An 18841-nucleotide genomic window follows, 5' to 3' on the forward strand; every position below is an offset into this window, starting at 1 on the left:
GGAACTAAAAAGCTTCTTGATGAAAGTGAAAGAGGAGAGTGAAAAAGTTGGCTTAAACCTCAGCTTTCAGAAAACTAAGATCATGGCTTCTGGTCCCATCACTTCATGGGAATGGTGGGGAAACAGTGGAAACAATGTCAGGCTTTATTTTGGGGGCTCCAAAATCACTGCAGATGGTGATTGCAGCCATGAAATTAAAAGACGCTTACTCCTTGTAAGGAAAGCTATGAACAACCTAGATAGCATATTCAAAAGCAGAGACATTACTTTGCGTCCATCTAGTCAAGGCTATGATTTTTCCAGTGGTCATGTATGGATACGAAAGTTGGACTGTGAAGAAAGCTGAGCGCCAAAGAATTGATGCTTTTGAACTGTGGTGTTGGAGGAGACTCTTGAGAGTCCCTTGGACTGCAAGGAGATCCAACCAGTCCATTCTAAAGGAAATCAGTCCTGGGTGTTCAGTAGAAGGACTGATGCTAAAGCTGAAACTCCAATACTTTGGCCACTCATGCGAAGAGTTGACTCATCTGAAAAGACTCTGATGCTGGGAGGGATTGGGGGCAGGAGGAGAAGGGGACGACAGAAGATGAGATGGCTGGATGGCAGCACCAACTCGATGGACATGAGTTTGAGTGAACTCCTGGAGTTGGTGATGGACAGGAAGGCCTGGCGTGCTGCAATTCATGGGGTTGCAAAGAGTCGTACACGACTGAGTGACTGAACTGAACTGAAGAAAAAGAATCTCTTGTTCAGAGAACAAAGCTTACGGATGTTGAAGTAAGTTCAGATCCATTGTGGTGCTCATGTTCCTGGGCCATGGGATGCACGATAACTGCACTCCTCATGCTCAAAGAAGGGCTTCATTTGGGAGCTTTTGGGGGGTCCCTGGACTGGGCTGCAGGTGTCGATTTTCTTTCTTTGTTTCTCTTGCTCTTTCTGGTTTTTTTTACCAAAACTTTTGAACATCTGCAGAAATACAGTAATAAAACAAACCTCAGTGTGCCAATTTTGACATGAACAGTTCCCGCCCTTGTAGTTTGCTTTTTCTTTTTCCTCCCGTCTGCACACATGGTGTTTGAAAGTGTTACGTCTGTATGTATTTACTTCTTTATTTTCAGGCCAGGTGTGTTTTAATGCAAATCCCAGACAGCATATGCTATTCACAGGGAACCCTTCAATATACATCTCTTACTGGACACCATTCCAGTTTTGTGCCTAGCATGATCATTACTGAATATTGACAACTATAAGAACCTAAGAAGTTTAAAGAACACATTTTTACTGTTGTTTCCCTTTGGGGAGAAGATATATGTTAACTCCTTTGGTTGCCACCATTCCGTGAAATGCAATTCAGAGAATGCTGAAATGGTATAAAAAGCCAAACTCTGTAGTGACTGCTTCTGGCTGGGATAATAATGTTAGTTAGTTTTCTATTGGATTTATGAGACTAAGAAAAATACCAGAAAGATCTCCTGTGTTATGTGTGTGTTTGGACTCTGGCTGCTGTTTGGACTGTCGGGCATGAGGAGATTGCCACTGGGCAGGTCTGCTGTGATTTGGATTTGGGACTTGAGTGGCAGAGACATGTGACTGCTGTGCGAGTGTTATTTTTGGGATCTGGGTGTCGGCTTCTCGTCAGAAACCATAGAAAGTTAGTGGGAGATGCACTTGTGGAGGTTCAGAAAGCAACAGGCATTGTTATGTGAGTTTTTGAACTTTTGAACATGGGTTGTTGCTTCCGCAAAGAATTAAGTAGTGACAATGACAATGAAAAAATTGGCCTGTTGCAGAAATCAGTGGAGGAGAAGGAACCGGAGAGCAAGATAAGTAAAACTTTATCTTCATTATTCAGTGCCTTTGGAGATGAGGCGCTTCCTGGTGGTGGACGCAGGGCCAGCGTGTGGGCTGGGGTTTTGGCAAGGCTGGAACGCAGACAGGGCCCAGCGCCTGGGTGGCTGCTGGACTCCTCTCCCACGTCCGGGCTCTTTACTGGATCTGGACACATAGGTGAGGCTGACGGGAACCCTGACGTCACCACCATGGGACACGGTGGTGAAGGTGCCCGGGGCCCTCCGTGTGGGGGTCTCCCCGATGGTGAGGGGCCCTGCTGTCCAGCCCCGGCGCCCCCTGACCAGGGCCTTGGCCACCACCCTCGCTGCCACTGCCCAGCCACCTGGGAAAGCTCCGAGGTGGGGAACAAGGTGCTGGTCACTGTTCATATTGGTAGTGCTGCTGATTCCTCAGATCTGAGTGGTGAAGAGAGGGCAGGGGGAGGTCTTGTTTGTGGTGACTGCAAACGGTATAGGAATTCCCGAGAGAGCAGGTTTTACAGTATTTGTGCTGTTGATCCTGACGGCCCAGAAGATGGAGGTGAGCTGTGTGCTCATGCGTGTGAAACAGCTACAGCTCCCCAGAGCCGTCCAGCTGTCACCTCCGAGGGGGCCCACAGAGGGGCCCAGCTGCCAGACAGTGCTGGCCGTGGGCCTGGGGTGTTGGAGGCCCCTGGGGCAAAGTTGCCCCTGCAGGTCAGGCCACTCCCAAGGGAGAGAGAGTGGGCTCTTGGTGAGAAAGCTCAACCTTGCTCTGCCCTGGTGAGTGACAGTGACCCACCCTGTGCCACAGACGTTGGTGCCTTGCTGGCACAGACCTTCGCCAGCTTCCCTGAAGCTGACACAGAAAGGAGTGCATTCCGTAATGTGGGCACACTCCCCACCTTAAACATCCACACAGACGCTGCCTGCCTAGTGAGTGCATGCACCATCCCTGAAGGGAGATCGCGTGGCAGTTCACAGCCTGCGGGTCTGGTGACTGATTCACAGAGTACTGTAATCAGTGGCGCTTCACTTGTTGAGAGAGGTGGTGATTGTGGGACTGTAACAGCTCATGCAGATCAGAGTTTAAACTCTGGAAGGGAAGGAGCGAGTAACTCTGCAAAACCACTGAAAGGCAGTGATTGTTCCAGTTTAGATGTTAGCAGATCAAACTGCAGAATCCTTTCCGTATGTCGCGATAGAATCAGTTTAAGTTCAGTAAGATGTATTACTTCAGGGACCTTTAGATTTCTGCCTACTCATGCAAATTTCCAAGAGCCAGCCCCTCACAGAGGCGATGGCCCGAGGCCCTTGGTACTTGCGGAGCAGCGCCTGGGCGACCGCAGTGTAGAAAGTGGACGCGGCCCGCATGCAGACAAGGCCGGCTTGTCTTTGCTGTCTCGGGATCATCCATCTTACCAGGATGAGGGTGACACTAGTGTTTTGGAAGATGGGGCTTGTGGTAAGAGGGCTTCTGAGTGGAGAGCTGCTGCCCAGGTGGACCTGAGTATGAACACCGGGGCCAGCAAGGCCTGGGCCCAGAGCCGCAATGTGGTATGTGCAGTGCGGGCCGCAGCCGGCCCAGGGATGTCCCGAGACTCGCAGGGAGCACCTCCACACAGCAAGTCCCTCCTCTGCTCCAGGTGGCCTGCAAGTGACCTCATTTCCTCTGCAGGTGTTTTCACCTGCGCCAAAGAGGAGAGTGAAACAAAGAGTGAGTCGTGTGTGAAGAGCTCAGGGAAGGACCCTCACAGACCAGAGAGTTCTGAGCAGGAACCCCCGAAAGCCAGGACAGCTGCCACAGAGAGGGTCCAGATAGACCCCCGAACAGCCTTTGACTGGGAAGCACATGCACAGAAACGCACAGCAGTGCCCAGTCAGAGTGTGCTTGCTTGTGTCAGTTCTGGTGAAGCAAAGAATCCTGACTTTGAGACAGCTCACACAGGAAGGAACGATACCTACCGAGTGAATGACGGCAGTCATGAGGATCTCAGCCTTGCACCACCTGTAAGCAAGAGTTCGGCCCCAGGCGTGCAGGACTTGGAAGGCGTGCGGGTGAGCCCTGTGCACAGCGGTGGCAGCCCTCTGCCAAAGCAGGTTCTCTCCCAGTCAGCCGGAGACGCTCCTGAGGCCTCTGGTGGGCGAGCGTCAGGGCTGAAAGAACCAGAGCGGACGGGTGGAGAAGAGGAGGAGGCACTGCGTCTGCAGGAAGGCTGTGGCGGGCCCGGCACTGCCAGCCACGCAGGCCTGTGTGGGACAGGTGCATGCGCATGCCATTTCAGCCAGAGCGGTACCAGGCCCATGGCACAGGGACCTGCCTTACAAGGGGACATGGGCTTGGTGGTCTCTGAAAGAGTGGAGTTAGGGGTTTTACGTGCAGGGTGCTCCTGCGTGACTGGTGTTTACCCTGCCCAAGTGGACGGGCCACAGGGAATTCCTGTTGTCCCAGGTGACAGCAGGGAGGTGGCCGTCCCAGATTGTGAGTACCCTGCCCTGTCGCTTATGTCTGAAGAGCTGTCTGAGGGGGATTTGCGGAGCCCCCCAGGGCATCAGCATCCCCAGTTTCTGAGTGCACTTTCCTGCTACCCGATGGCGGAGCTGGCAAGTCAGGTGTTTTCTGAGGGGCCAGCAGATGGTTGCAGATCTGAAGCGGGCTGTCCATGGACCGATACAGTCACGAAAGATACGTTAGAAGATGAGCAAATCTTTAGTGAGGACCTGCACTGTAAGCCCCAGGACCTGGAGATGTCTTTGTTTTGGATGGAAAAGCCTCCTTTTCAGCTACCAGTGGCAGAAGATACTATCATTTGGGGATGGCAAGAGACAGGTGCACACTTAGTAAGTATGCTGTATCAGTTTTTATTGCTGTGATGTGCTAATCTTTCATTTTGCTTTTTAACTTGGAATTAACAAAGATTTATTCTAAACAATTGTTAGTTGTTTCAATGTTGTTATAAAACGAAGTTAGTATAGCAGCAGTTTAATCATTTCCAAACTGCAGAGTGTCAATTCGGTTTCCTCGTAGTATATTGAAGCTAGGATCACTAGTGCCTGTGGTACAGGTCATCAGGCGTGGCTGTCCGTGGAGGCTGCCCTGCCCTGTTTTCATCCATCCTGTCCTCACCACTGGCTCCTTGTGGAGTGGAACAAACATTTGGCCCATTGGATGTTTAAAATCACGCAGAAGGTTACACTTGGAGAACACAGAGGAGTTGAAATCTGCTTTCTACTGCTTTTGCTTGGCAGTCGTCCAGGGAGGTACGCTTGATGCTTTTAACTGGCTCCAGGATGTCGGTTCCCTCTTCTCATCAGAAGCACCTGCAGGGCTTTGAGACCCTCACTGCCCAGGCCCCACTGGTTTGGGAGAACCAAACCAGCATGTGATCCTGCACCAAGCAGGTTGTTTGAGCATCTTCCTAGAATTTCTGTAATAAATGCAAACTTTCAAGAAACAAGAAGTTAGTCTTGTTCTTGATGCAGTCCTTTGGGCACGTATATTTGTAGTAGCAAAATAGCATTCATTCAATCTGTTTATTTTTAGTGGTTTTTGTTGTATTAGGCAAGAGAAATAGTAATAGTGAACAGATAGTTGTGGCTCAAATATTATGCCTATTATTTGGAAACAAGCAAGTAGAAATTAAATTCTGTAATTTATCCACTAACCTCCTTTCTTTCTATTTCATGCTCAGATTTGGGAGTTTTTCCCGAAACAGTTACGTTCAGGTTAGTCAGTTTTATTCCTACAGTAGTTCTGGAGGCGAGCACCACTTAACCACTTCCCTCAGTGGACGTGGCTGACAGCTCTCCCCAGCTGTCCACACCTGTCTCTCAGGTGGAGCACACATGGCTCCTGCTCTTGCACGGGAGGGTGAGGTGCGTGTGCGCTGCTCTGAGTTAGCTGTCAGCTGCGCCATGTGCCTGACAGTGTGCTCACCTGACACGCTACACTTACTGGTACTGCTTTTTGTTCGAAACTCCAGTCCTAAGTGCCTGTGCAGACATCTCATTATAGCTGCTACTATGCTGTTTTACAGGTAACAAGCCAGAGTTATAGATGTCATGATTGTGAAGTCTTTGAATTGCTCTGAATTGCTAAACTTAGTGCCAATCCAGGACTAGTCCAGGCTCACTTAAACTTTAGAAAATGGGCATTTCTTTCCCTTCCATATCTCACCTGTCTTACATTCTCCATCTGCCTCCCCCTCCTCTGATACTCGGTGTTCTGGTTCCTACTCACTAACTTGTCAGTGGGATGGTTTTATTTCCTGGCCAAAGTGTGTGAGTTGGTAGGTTATTTATTTCTGTTAATGGAGCATAGCACTGAGGGGTAGTGTTTCTTTGAGTGTCAAAGTTTGGGGATACTGCACTCTTCAAAGAGTAACACGGGTCATTTGTGTAGAATGGCTTCAGAATGTGGCCATTAAGGTCAGCTCACTGCTAGTTCTACCAACTATTGCTTGGCCATGACTTTTCAGGGGAAAAATAAGACTTAGGAAGCCACACAGATGAAACTTGAATTGTTGATAATCAGTTGGAGGTCCCTGTGACTGCAGGAAAATAGCTGCATTTTGAAGAAATGTATTTGTTTAGTACAAGTTGTTTCTCATGTGAGTTACAAGAAGTTAATGAGCTCTTGATAAATGTTTTGTTTTCTTGATATTAGAACACAGTTTTCTAATTAGGATCATTTTTGTGGGTGAGTTACTTAACCTTCCTCTGCCTTGGTTTCCTTACTTGTGTCATGGGGCTGTCATGACTCAGGTGTGTGCGTGGGGTGTGCCTGGCACCCAGCTGGCTGTCACATCTCCGTTCTTGTATCCCTGTCATACCTCAGAATATCCCTTGAATCCTGACTGGCTGCTGGAGATTGTGTGAAGCCCCTGATGCCTGATTGCCTACTGTAGAAGTAGTCACTTGTGCACGGATAGTGTTCCGGTCAGCTGTGGCATAAAGCCTTGCACAAGTTGTCAAATAGTAGAAAGTAGAATTTTATGTTATTACATCACGAAACATTGGTTCCTCCCACATGTTTCTCAGGCAGCTCCCTGCTGGGCTCAGGACTGCAGGTGTTAGTGTGCCCAGAGTGTGTGTGCCTTAGAGTGTGCCCAGAGTGGACGCCGGGAGCCTATGGGGAGGACAGGACATGCCTTATGGGCGAGCGGAGCGGGAGGAGCCCGAGGCCTGCGTGGCTTTCAGGATGCTGTTTGTGGGCAGTGTGTTTCCAGGACTCTGTGTGTGTTAGCTGTAAAATGTGTGTTGGTGATGCAGTATAGCCAACTGCAGGTGGTGCTAAAAACGAGGAAGACCTCATGCAAAGTGCAGGTTGGAGTTAGGAATTTAGAGAATGTATAGTGTGTCCATGAGGTCAGGGGTCTGTTCCGTGGGTGGAAAACTTGACGTGTGTCACGTGGGAGAACGAGACTGGGTGTAACCAGAAGAGGTGGGTTATGAGAGTATTAGTATAGGAAGGAATAAAGGCCTCAATTTGAAGAAAAAGAGAACAGAGAGAAAAGGTGTACCTGCTGAGGAGGGCAGTGGTGCCCATGAGGTGTGGAGGTTGTCTGTACTGTGCTTGGTGCAGTCCTTGTTCCCGGACCACCTCGTGCTGTGCCTGGCGCTCACTGAGGATGTCAGAAGTGTGTGTTGAAGACACAGGTGGACGTGCAGGAGCAGAGTCCAGCAATGAGCTGGACGTTTAGATGTCACATAAGAAGGGAGCTTGAAGACTCAGTGCTTCTTGAGGGAAACATTTTTGAAGGAGAAGGGGTACCCTGTTCTTTGCCCTGTCTGGTACTTAAAATTTAGAAGGACTCCAGATCAGCCCTCACATAGGTGCCTGGTTCTGGGCGTGATGTTTATTGTCCATGCCTCGAGGTATGGGCAGAGGATACTCTATAACTTTATCCATATCAGCCTCTACCTCAGTTTCACAAATCGTTTTTTCACTGCAAGTGTCAGTCATCCCAGCTAGAGTGAATTTATGATGTTTTTTCTTTTTTTTTTTTAAGGTTGTTGACCCACATGTTTTGTTTCCTACTCGGCTCATCATGGTGCACTGGCCTTAGAGATGATCTTTCTGGGTGGCACCAGGAGGCTGCTCCCAGCGTGGAGCTGCTGCCTGGGCTCCTGGGACCCGGCCTTTTCCCCTCTTGCAGCCCTGGCCCTGCTTGGTGGGGTTGTGACGTGCAGTGCCTGGAGAATGCAGGTCGTGGCCAGGCTTGCTTAGGAATTGGGGTGGCTGCCCCAGGACATCAGCTTCTTTTAGATTTGGGGGACTCTTCAGGATTTGTAAGCAGGAGAGAGAAAATTCAAGGGTGGTGGTGGGTTTAGTGAGGTGTGCCAGGAAAGACCCTAGCAGTCCCCAAGGGACGCAAAGGTGTGAGCCAGCCGAGCAGACGTCTGGGAGTGTTCTGACAGATGAGCCCAGGGAGTCGAGGGCCAGTGTTTTTGGAACAGCCTGGGGGTCACGTGACTGGAAATGGGCACAGTCACAGGGTGTCCGCATCTGGTGCCTCTCCACCATGACTCTTTCATTTTCTATGGCCTTTAACCTTTAGCAGTGTTCAAGCTTTATTTTAGAGTTTCATCCATCGGTTCTCAGATTTGCAAATGTTTGAATTGTGTTGGGTAGTCTGGACCAGAGAAATAACTGAGTCACCAGTTAAAAAAGTTGATCAGATACCCCATGAAGGCAGGACTTTGATTCCCATTTCTTGAGTGCCTTTCACTTGGTAAGAAATTAACATCTGGTGAGTGGAGTTCTGAGTGCATCAACTTGGATCACTTTTGCATCTGATTTCTCCCTAAAAGTACGTGTAAATAGGTTCAGCCTTTTTCACATAAATTCTCTAGCATGGATATGTTTTAACTCTGAATTAGTAAGTAAAATTGCAGTGATTGGAATTTGGATGCAAATAAACACATCATATTTTTTCTTAGGTACCAACAGCCAAAGTTTCAGAGCTAAACCCTAATGCAAAAGTATGGGGCACTCCACTGTTACAGCTGGAAGCGCGTGGAGCTGCAGATGGCGGTGTGAGCACCGTCTGGGAGGCGCCACCTGGCCGTGGCCACCTCGGTGAGTGGGCGGGGCTGGGCCTCTGCTCTGGGCTGCAGCCTTGTTTCCTTTGAGTTCACTTTTGGGAAAGTGTTTAAGATCTGTGTCATGGTTGGTGACAGTATTTATGAACCCTGAGGTCTCTCACAATCAAGTTGAAAAGGTCAGTAACTGCAGGTGTAAGTCTTTGTTTTAAGAAAAAGCTGTTCTTCTAACCCCTCCTCTTGGGTTGAAATTCTTAATTACAGGATTGGACACCAACGGTGATGGTGACAAAAGTCATGACAATGTTGGGCTGTCAGATCTACAGGAATCAGACCAGACAGCCATGAGCACTTTGGGTCTGGACCACTCAGAGTATGAGTCACCGCCTGAAAGTGGTGAGACAGGTAAAGCTGTTTTATGATTTCATTTTCATGTAGAGTATGGGCTGCTTTATGTTGCACTTTCAGTTCTTTGTTCATTTCTTCCTCTTCTTTGTTTCTTTCCTTGTGGTTTGATGATTTCTTTGGTGGCATGCTTGTGTTCTTTTCTCTCTGGCTTCTGTGTGGCTATTGTAGGTTTTCAGATTTGTGGTTACAGTGTTCCTCATATATGTTGACCTGTAACTTTATCTACTTGTTAATAGAAATGACTGATAGTCAGTTAAGTTGAGACACATTCTAAAAGATGTACATTTTTACTCCCTTCCCCCACATTTTGTTTTGTTATGTCATTTTGCGAATTCTTATCTCTCCCTTAATTGTATATAGTTGTAGTTGCTTGTACAGTTTGTATTTTAATCTGTATACGACTGGTAGCTATAGTTGCTTCTGCAGTTTGTATTTTAATCTGTGTATGACTTGTAGTTACAGTTGTATCTACAATTTGTATTTTAATCTGTATACTGACTTACATAAATAATCTTCAGTCCTTGCTATGTATCTGCCTTTCCTAGTGGGGTTTCCCTTTCCTATAGGTTCTTCTTTTCCACTTGGAGAAGACCCTTCAACATTTCTTCAGTGCAGGTTTAGTACTGATGAATTCTTTTAGATTCTTCATGTCTGAGAAGCTCTTTAATCTTTTCTTCAATTCCAAATGATTATCTTGCTGGGTAGAGTAATGGAGGTTACAAGTTTTACCTTTCAGCCATTGATACGTATCCTGCCACTCCCTTCTGGCCTGCAGAGTTTCTGCTGAAAAGTCAGTTGATAGCCTTATGAAGGTTCCCTTGATTGTAACTCCTTGTTTTTCTCTTGCTTCCTTTAGAATCCTCTTTATCTGTAACTTTTGCCATTCTAATTATGACGTGTCTTGGTGTGGGTCTCTGAGTTCCATCTCGTTTGGAATGGGACCCTCCGTGCTTCCTGTTCCTGGATATCTGTTTCTTCAGCTTTGGGAAGTTTCCAGCCATGATTTCATCAGATGCATATTTTACCTTCTCTGTCTCTTCTTTTTCTGGAACCTCTGTAATGTGGTTTTAGTATACTTGATGTTGTCCCAGAGGCCCCTTAAACTATCCTTATTTTTAAAAATAGCTGAAGTGGTTCTTTGCTATTCTTATTGAGTAGTTTCCGTTATTCTGTCTTCCCGGTCACTTGTGAGTTTTTTTGTGTTACTTGATCTGTTTTCAGTCCTTACACTGTTTTTCATTTCTGTTATTGTATTCTTCAGCTCTGACTGCTGCTTTTTAAAAAATTATTTCCTAGTTTCTTGTTAAAATTCTCACTGTGTTCATGTATTCCTTTTCCCAACTTCAGTTAGCATTCTTATTACTAATACTTTGATTTTTTTTAATCTGCTATTTATCTCTATTTCGTTAGTTTTTTCCCCTTTCATTTGAAACATACTCCTCAGTCATTGGTGCTGAAGCAGAAAGAAGCCTTGAGGGTTGGGTTCGAGCTGGTTCCATTCCCTCTAAATGTGTGTGCACCCCACCCCCTTCCTGCAATGGCTTCTCCACACTAGTGGAGAGTAGGCCAGAGCACGAGGGGCCGGAGTGAGCTGGGGTGCATGCTTGGTGGTCCCAGCTCACCATCAGAGCCCCAGGCAGCTTCCTATCCACTCCTCTGTGCACAAAGGTACTATCAGTGGCTGCCATCACCCCATCCAGACATTGATGTGCTTTAAAAGTTCTGCCTGTTAAACCTGTCCCTAAACAATGTACCTTTCACTGGTTCCTTTGGTTCTTCTGTAAACTGACTCTCCTGCTGATGCAGAGGTGAGGGGTGCCGGTCTGGAGGCCTCAGGGGAATGTAAGACCCGAATAGTTCCCGAAAGGCAGGTCAGATTTGAGTAGGAGAGGATGAGGCTGACGAGAAGGCAAAGTGCCAGGAGAAGTGCAGACAGGAAACGTTCATGTTGAAATTGAGTCAAACCCAGGAGGAGGTGGTTCTTTGTGAAAGGAGTATTTCAAGCATTTCAGAAGAAAAAGAAGGGAGTTCTCTTTTGGGGTGCAGGGTGTGGGCCAGCATAGAAATGCCCGTGGGTAATGGGACAACAGTTGCTCACCTCTGATTTTGTTTCTGCCTTAATCTAAAAGACCAGACAGTTTAAGACCCCAGAAGACCTGAGGAATAGGCTGCACGCTTGTTATTGATGGTCATATGGGCACGTGTGAGTGCAGAGAAGCAGCTCCCCCAGATTGGCTGCCAACACTTAGCAGAGTGGCTGCACAAGGACTGTGTTCAGGCCCCCGTGTCACTGTCTAGAGAAGGTTGCATGACTGAGAAAGCCTGCCTTCCCTTTCTTACCACCAGCTGTAGGGTTATGTACGAAAGGTTATTAATTAAGTACTGTGTAAGTGTTTGACGTTAAGTATTTATTTTCCCCTAGAAGAGGACCCAGAAAGACCTCGTCTGCACGGTTGCTGCTGGCCTTTGTGACCACGTTCCCGTCCCCGCCTGGCCCCTCACTTCCCTCGTCACTCTGCCTGGATTACATAGACCATCATTTCAACTACTTCCTTGCATCTAACTTCCTTCATAGTTGCTTAGCAGATGCCTCTGACTTGTTTAAATGTAATTCTCTACCTACTCTGTCTGTTCTGAGCAGATAGACAGATGTGGCTGAAGAAGACAAGTGTTGCAATGTAGAGTGGTCTCATTTTCCATTCATGGTTTCAGACTTGCCCCACAGCACTGCAGTCGAGCACCTGGATGGCCATTTCACACCTGCCAACCTTGGGGGTGTAGAGCACTAATGAGGCACCACTGGTGTACCGTAAACATCACGTTTGGAATATCCTTGCTTTCTCTGTAAGCTTTATTTTCCTTAGCTTGAAGCAGTATTCACATCATTCTAGAACTGACTCGCTGATTCTTCCAGTTGGATTTGCTGGGTAGACACCTGAGAAACCACCTCCAGTCATGACAGAGTCGTGCCGGCTACCACAGAGACTGCCTGTGCCCTTCCTCCTGCCCACACCCTGCCCCAGCCAACTACTCATCTGCTTTCTGTCACTGCACTTTAGTCTGGAATTGTATGTAAAGAGTTTTACAGTATGTGCTCTTTTTGTGAGGCTTTTTTACTTACTTGTTTTGAGATTCATTCAAGTGGTAACATTTTGGGGCCTTTACTTTTTGGACCTAGTAGTGTTCCATTCCATTACCTATCATAGTTTGTTTTTTTATTCACCTGTTGATGCATGTTTGGATTGTTTTCAGTTGGGGCTGTTACAAATAAGGTACAATGGACATTTATAAACAAGGCTTTGTGTGTACATCTGTTTTCATTCCTTTTGGGTAAATACCCAGGAATGGAGTAGATGGGTCATCCGCTAGGCGTTGGCTTATCTTTTTTAAGAATTGATAGAGCTGTGTTCCATAGCTGTCCCCTTGCACCCCCACTTGCAGTGCTCACAGCCTCTGCTGCTCCACACCACTGCTGGCACTTGATACCAACAGTCTTTTTAATGTTAACCATTCCAAAAGTTTGGTAGTAGAATCTTCCTGTGGATTTACTTCATATTTCCCTAGTGACTAATGGTGTCAAACATCTTTTCAAGTGTGTATGTTTCTTCAGTGACGGGTCTGTTCAAGTCTTTTGCCCATTTTCTTAATTGGATTGATTTATTATTGAACCAGAGATCAAATTGCCAACATCCGCTGGATCATGGAAAAAGCAAGAGAGTTCCAGAAAAACATCTATTTCTGCTTTATTGACTATGCCAAAGCCTTTGACTGTGTGGATCACAATAAACTATGGAAAATTCTGAAAGAGATGGGAATACCAGACCACCTGATCTGCCTCTTGAGAAATTTGTATGCAGGTCAGGAAGCAACAGTTAGAACTGGACATGGAACAACAGACTGGTTCCAGATAGGAAAAGGAGTTGGTCAAGGCTGTATGTTGTCACCCTGTTTATTTAACTTATATGCAGAGTACATCATGAGAAATGCTGGACTGGAAGAAACACAAGCTGGAATCAAGATTGCCAGGAGAAATATCAATATCCTCAGATGTGCAGATGACACCACCCTTATGGCAGAAAGTGAAGAGGAACTAAAAAGCCTCTTGATCAAGGTGAAAGTGGAGAGTGAAAAAGTTGGCTTAAAACTCAACATTCAGAAAACGAAGATCATGGCATCCGGTCCCATCACTTCATGGGAAATAGATGGGGAAACAGTGGAAACAGTGTCAGGCTTTATTTTTTTGGGCTCCAAAATCACTACAGATGGTGACTGCAGCCATGAAATTAAAAGACGCTTACTCCTTGGAAGGAAAGTTATGACCAACCTAGATAGCATATTCAAAAGCAGAGACATTACTTTGCCAACAAAGGTCCGTCTAGTCAAGGCTATGGTTTTTCCTGTGGTCATGTATGGATGTGAGAGTTGGACTGTGAAGAAGGCTGAGCGCCGAAGAATTGATGCTTTTGAACTGTGATGTTGGAGAAGACTCTTTGAGAGTCCCTTGGACTGCAAGGAGATCCAACCAGTCCATTCTGAAGGAGATCAGCCCTGGGATTTCTTTGGAAGGACTGATGCTAAAGCTGAAACTCCAGTACTCTGGCCACCTCATGCGAAGAGTTGACTCATTGGAAAAGACTCTGATGCTGGGAGGGATTGGGGGCAGGAGGAGAAGGGGATGACAGAGGATGAGATGGCTGGATGGCATCACTGACTCGATGGACGTGAGTCTGAGTGAACTCCAGGAGTTGGTGATGGACAGGGAGGCCTGGTGTGCTGCGATTCATGGGGTCGCAAGAGTCGGACACAACTGAGCAACTGATCTGATCTGATCTGATTGTTGAGTTGAGAGTTCCTTGGACAGAAGTCTTTATCAGTATGTAACTTGCAAATACATCCTTCCAGTCTGTGGCTTGTCTTTTTGTTCTCCTAATAGTATCTTTTGAAAAGTAAAAGTTTAAAACCTTTTACATTGTGGAGTTATGGACCTTGCTTTTCATGTTGTTGCTACAAAATCTTTTAATCCAGGGTCACAAATGTTTTCTGCTGTTTAAGTTGTATTTTTTTTTATTTAAAATTATTTTTGGCTGCACCAGCTATTCATCGCTGTGCACAGGCTTTCTCCAGTTGGGGTGAGTGGGAGCTGCTCTTGGTTGTGGCATGGACTTTCCCCTAGGGGGGTGGACTTCAGTAGCTGCAGCACTCAGGCTCAGTCAGAGCTGTGCTTGGTTGCTGTGCGTGGACATTTCTCTAGGGGCGTGGACTTCAGTAGCTGCAGTACTTCAGGCTCAGTAGTTACCGCCTGAGGGCTTAGTTGCTCTGCAGTGTGGGATCTTGCCAGACCTAGATCAAACCCATGTCTCATGTGTTGGCAGGCAGATTCTTAACCACTGTTGGCAGGCAGATTCTTAACCACTGTACCACCAGGAAAGTCCCAGTTACATGGTTTTACATTTTTTAGGTCTGTGGTCCCTTTTTAATTAATTTTTGTATGTGGTGGGAGGTGTGAAGCAGAGTTCTTCCCCTCCCCCCAGCACATGTATTAATAGATACTCAGTTGTTCCAGTAGCATTTGTCAGACAGACTCTCCTGCCCTTCCCCACTGCACTGCCTTTGTGCCTTTGTCAGAATCATTTGTCCCTGAGTATGTGGGTTTGTCCCTGGACTGTCTCTTCCTCATCAGTCTGATTGGACAACAAAACCACACTGTTTTAATTACTGTAAATAATGCTTTAAAAGCAGGTAGTATTATTTAGCCTTCCAATTTTGTTCTTTTTCAGACTTATTTTGGCTGATCTAGGTCCTTTCCATTTCCATGCAAATTCAGGTGACCTGGTCAATTTCTGTAGCGTGCTGAGATTTTTATTGAAATTTCATTGACTCTGTAGATGAGTTGGAGAAGATTGGCATCTTGGCTTGCTGTTCATGACTGACGTGGTATATGTCTCTGCTTGTTCAGATCTTTAGTCTCTCTTGACTGTATTTTTCACTGTATGTTTCAGTTTTCAGCCTGCTGGCTTTTCGCATCTTCTGTTAAGTTTATCATTAAGTATTTCATATTTTTTGGTGCTATTGTAAAAGTGTATGTTAGTCACTTAGTTGTGTCCGATTCTTTGTGACCCCATGGACTATAACCTACCAGGCTCCTTGGTCCATGGGATTCTCCAGGCAAGAATACTATTGTAAGTGGTTCTTAAAAATTCAATCTGCAACTATTTGTTACTAATAGATAGAAATATACTAACTTGTATAAATTGGAATCATACCCTGAATGCTTATTAAGCTCACATATTAGTTTTAGAAACTATTTTGTAGATTCCATTGGATGTTCTACATGGACTGGTGTTATCTGTGAGTAAATCCAGTTTTATTTCCTCTCTAATCTAGTTCCTTTTATTTATTTATCTTGCCTCATTGCACTGAATAGACCTTTCATTACAGAGGTGAAAGAGCAGATGTGGTAAGAAATTACAGATGTGGTAAGAGCAAATATCTGACTGATGGTGAGCGGGGGTGGGCATTGTCTTTTGCCATTAAGTACAATGGTGCTCTTGGTTTTGTGTTTGTGGCCTTTGCTGGGCGGACCAGATCCCCTTCTGTTATGATCTGCTGAGAGTTTTGAGGAGGAATGGTTAAAGAGGAATTTGTCATGCTTTTTCTTCATCTGTGGCAATGATTGTATTTTTTTTTTTTTGTATTGTATTTTTTGTGTGTGTGTGTTAAGATAAATTACATTGATTTTTAGAAAATGTTTAACCAACCTTAAATTCCTGGGGTATGCCTCACTGAGTCAGGATGTTATACATTTCTCATATATTATTGGATTGGATTGGCCATAATTCTGCTTAGAATTTGTACGCCTGCGTTCATGAGGGATGTTGGTCTGTAGGTTTATTTTGATGTTTTCCCTCCTACTGAATTTTTGGGAAGAGTTTATTTCTTCCTTAAATGAAAAATGAAGCCATCCAAATGTAGAATATTGATTGTGGGAAAATTGTCAGCTACACTTTGTTTGGTTTTTTATATAGGGCTAACCAGGTTTATTTCTTCTTGAGAGAGCTTTGGTTTCTTATGTCTCTACTTACGTACTTTGTCCATTTCATCTAAATTGTCCAAGTTATTGCATAGAATTGCTCACAGTACTCTATTTATCCTTTGAGTATCTATAAAATTCGTTGTCATGTCATAGCACTCATTCCTGTTGTTGGTAATTCTTGTCTTCTCTCCCCCTCTCCCCATAGTTAGTCTGGGTAGACGTTTGTGAATTTTATTCATCTCAAAGAACCAGTATTTGGATAATAAGTCAGATCCTGTTAGTTCCAGGATCTGACTTTAATTCAGGCATTTAGAATGTTAACGTTTACTATGGTAATTAATATGGTTAGATTTGAGTCTCTTACCTTGCTAGTTGTTTGAGAATAGCTTTCGACTTACAGGAAAATTGAGCAGATGGAGTACAGAGAGTTCCCATAGACCCAGCATTCGTTTTCTCCTGTTAACACCTTATATTCGTATGATGCATTTGCCACAGTTTCTGAACCAGAATTGGTGCATTTCACCTATTGACATTTTTCTGTCCCAGGACACCATATTACATGTGGTGACTTGTGTTCTTAGGCTCTCTTGCCTGTAACAGCTTCTCAGAGGTTACTTGTTTTTGATGACCTTGATAATTTTGAGGAGTACGGCTCAGTTATTTAATTTTGAGGAGTACTGCTCAGTTATTTTGCATGATACTGGAATTTGTGTGATGTTTTTCTTACCATGGTGGGTTTGAGGGAAGGAATACCACAGAAGTCAAGAGCCATTTTCATCCCATCACATTAAGAGTACATACTGCCAACATGATTTATTGCTGCTGTTGTTGACCGTGACCAGCTGGCTGAAGTAGGTTTATTATTAGCTTTCTCAACTGTGAAGTTACTCTTTTTATTCCCTTCTACATGCAGTCCTGTCACTGTGCCAGCCTACACTTCAGGAGTGTCCATGAAGTGTTCATGAGGGCAGAGCAGGAGGCGTGAGCTCCCTCCTTCCTTTGATGTGATCCTTCCCTGGCCTCAGGGAGTCCTCGTGCCTGTGCTATGCAGGGAACGTGCGCCTGCCTCCAGGGGTGCCTTGCACCTCTGGGTGCCCTCTTGGTGTGCTCTGTTCCTGCATTGTCCCACACCCTGGACTCAGGGACCTTCGGGCTTCTGTCTGCTCCCTGAGCCCAGGCCATCCTTGTGTCTCTCTCAGGAGCTAATGCTCTACATCTAGAAAACTGGTTTGTTTGTTTTTTTAATAAAAAAGATATTTAAAATCCACCATGTGCCAGATGTACTTGGGACTCAGTGCATACGATTGGTGAAAGCTCCTGTTCTCTGGGTGCTTACATCCATTCGGGCAGAGACAGACTGTCATCATACACAGAATATACTTATGTTCACGTTAGATAATGTGAGAGGGTGATGCACACCATGGAGAAGACAGGTCATGATGAGTAAATGGTGGGAGGTTACAGTTTTCTTTCTCTTTTTATTTAGGTGTAATTGACAAGTAAATGTTAATTATACTTAAGGTGTATAGCAACATGATGGTTTAATAGCTATCACCTCATATACTTTTTTTTCCCATTGGAATGCTGAGAACACTTAAGATCTGCTCTCTTGGCAAAGTTCAAGTATACAGTACAGCATTATTAACTATAGTCACCATGCTATACAGTAGATCCCAGAGCTTATGTCTTACAACTGAACGTTTGTATTCTTAAAGCAGCGTCTTTCCATTTCCTGCCTCCAACCCCTGGCAGCCATGGCTCTACCCTCTGGTTCTGTATGTTCACAACTTTTTTAGATTCCTCATATAAGTGGCATTGTGTAGCTTTGGGGGGTTCTTTCTGACTTATTTCACTTAGCACAGTAGTCTCTAAATTCATCCATGTTGTTGTATGTTGGTCGGGTTTCTTGTGGAATAATACTCCACTGTGTATATATTGTGTGTGTATATTTGTTGTTCAGTCACTAAATCGTGTCTGACTCTTTCGTGATCCCATATGCGCCTGCGTCCAGGGGTTTCCCACGTCTCTGGGCACCCTCCTGGTATGCTCTGTCCCTGCATTGTTCCATGCCCTGGACTATATATAGACAGACACACACACACAGACACATTTTTTTTATCCATTCACCCATTGATAGACACGTGGGAGGTTTCCATGTCTTGGGTATTATAAATAGTCCTTGTAAACATGGAGGTGCAGGCAGATCTTTGAGACTCTGAGCTCCTTTCCTTTGTGTGTATGCCCGGTAATGGGACTCGTGGATCATGTGGTTGTGCTATTTTAATTTTTGAAGAACCTCCACACTTTTCCGTGGTGGCTGTGCCAGTTTACGTCCCCACCAGTAATACACGGGGCAGGGGTGGGGCAGCGCGCCCTTTTCTTGACATCCTTCCCACACTTGTCATTTGTTACCTTTTTTTTTGGATAATGACAGTTTTGACAGGTGAGCAGTGGTCCTCATTTTGGTTTTTGACTTGTAGTCCCCTAATGATTAGAGATGTTGAACATCTTTTCATGTGCTGCTTGGCTATCTGTATGTCTTCTTTGA

At 45.5% G+C, this 18841-nt stretch overlaps 1 protein-coding gene and 1 long non-coding RNA gene across 10 annotated transcripts in view; one reads left to right on the top strand and one right to left on the bottom strand.

Moving 5' to 3' along the window:
- The window catches only part of LARP4B (La ribonucleoprotein 4B), a 91297-nt gene that overhangs the window by 42688 nt on the left and 29768 nt on the right, over nucleotides 1–18841 (top strand). For 3 of the 9 annotated variants that reach the window (XM_025000382.2, XM_025000381.1, NM_001205573.3), the window contains 2 exons: nucleotides 8751–8889; nucleotides 9117–9257. In XM_025000382.2, coding sequence (XP_024856150.1) covers nucleotides 8751–8889; nucleotides 9117–9257 — 280 coding nt within the window. Of the gene's footprint in view, nucleotides 1–1637; nucleotides 4650–5245; nucleotides 5535–8750; nucleotides 8890–9116; nucleotides 9258–11682; nucleotides 14134–18841 lie in introns of those variants that run through there. The other 6 variants (XM_005214439.5, XM_059892459.1, XR_009496777.1 and 3 more) reach the window with 5 other exon arrangements.
- Nucleotides 4655–8755, bottom strand: LOC112449304 (uncharacterized). The gene is made up of 2 exons (XR_003037819.2): nucleotides 7331–8755; nucleotides 4655–5252 (listed from the first exon to the last, which is right to left on the bottom strand). It is a non-coding gene; the product is annotated as an uncharacterized lncRNA (long non-coding RNA).

This window comes from Bos taurus, chromosome 13, assembly GCF_002263795.3.
Source record: "Bos taurus isolate L1 Dominette 01449 registration number 42190680 breed Hereford chromosome 13, ARS-UCD2.0, whole genome shotgun sequence".
Lineage (NCBI taxonomy): Eukaryota > Metazoa > Chordata > Mammalia > Artiodactyla > Bovidae > Bos > Bos taurus.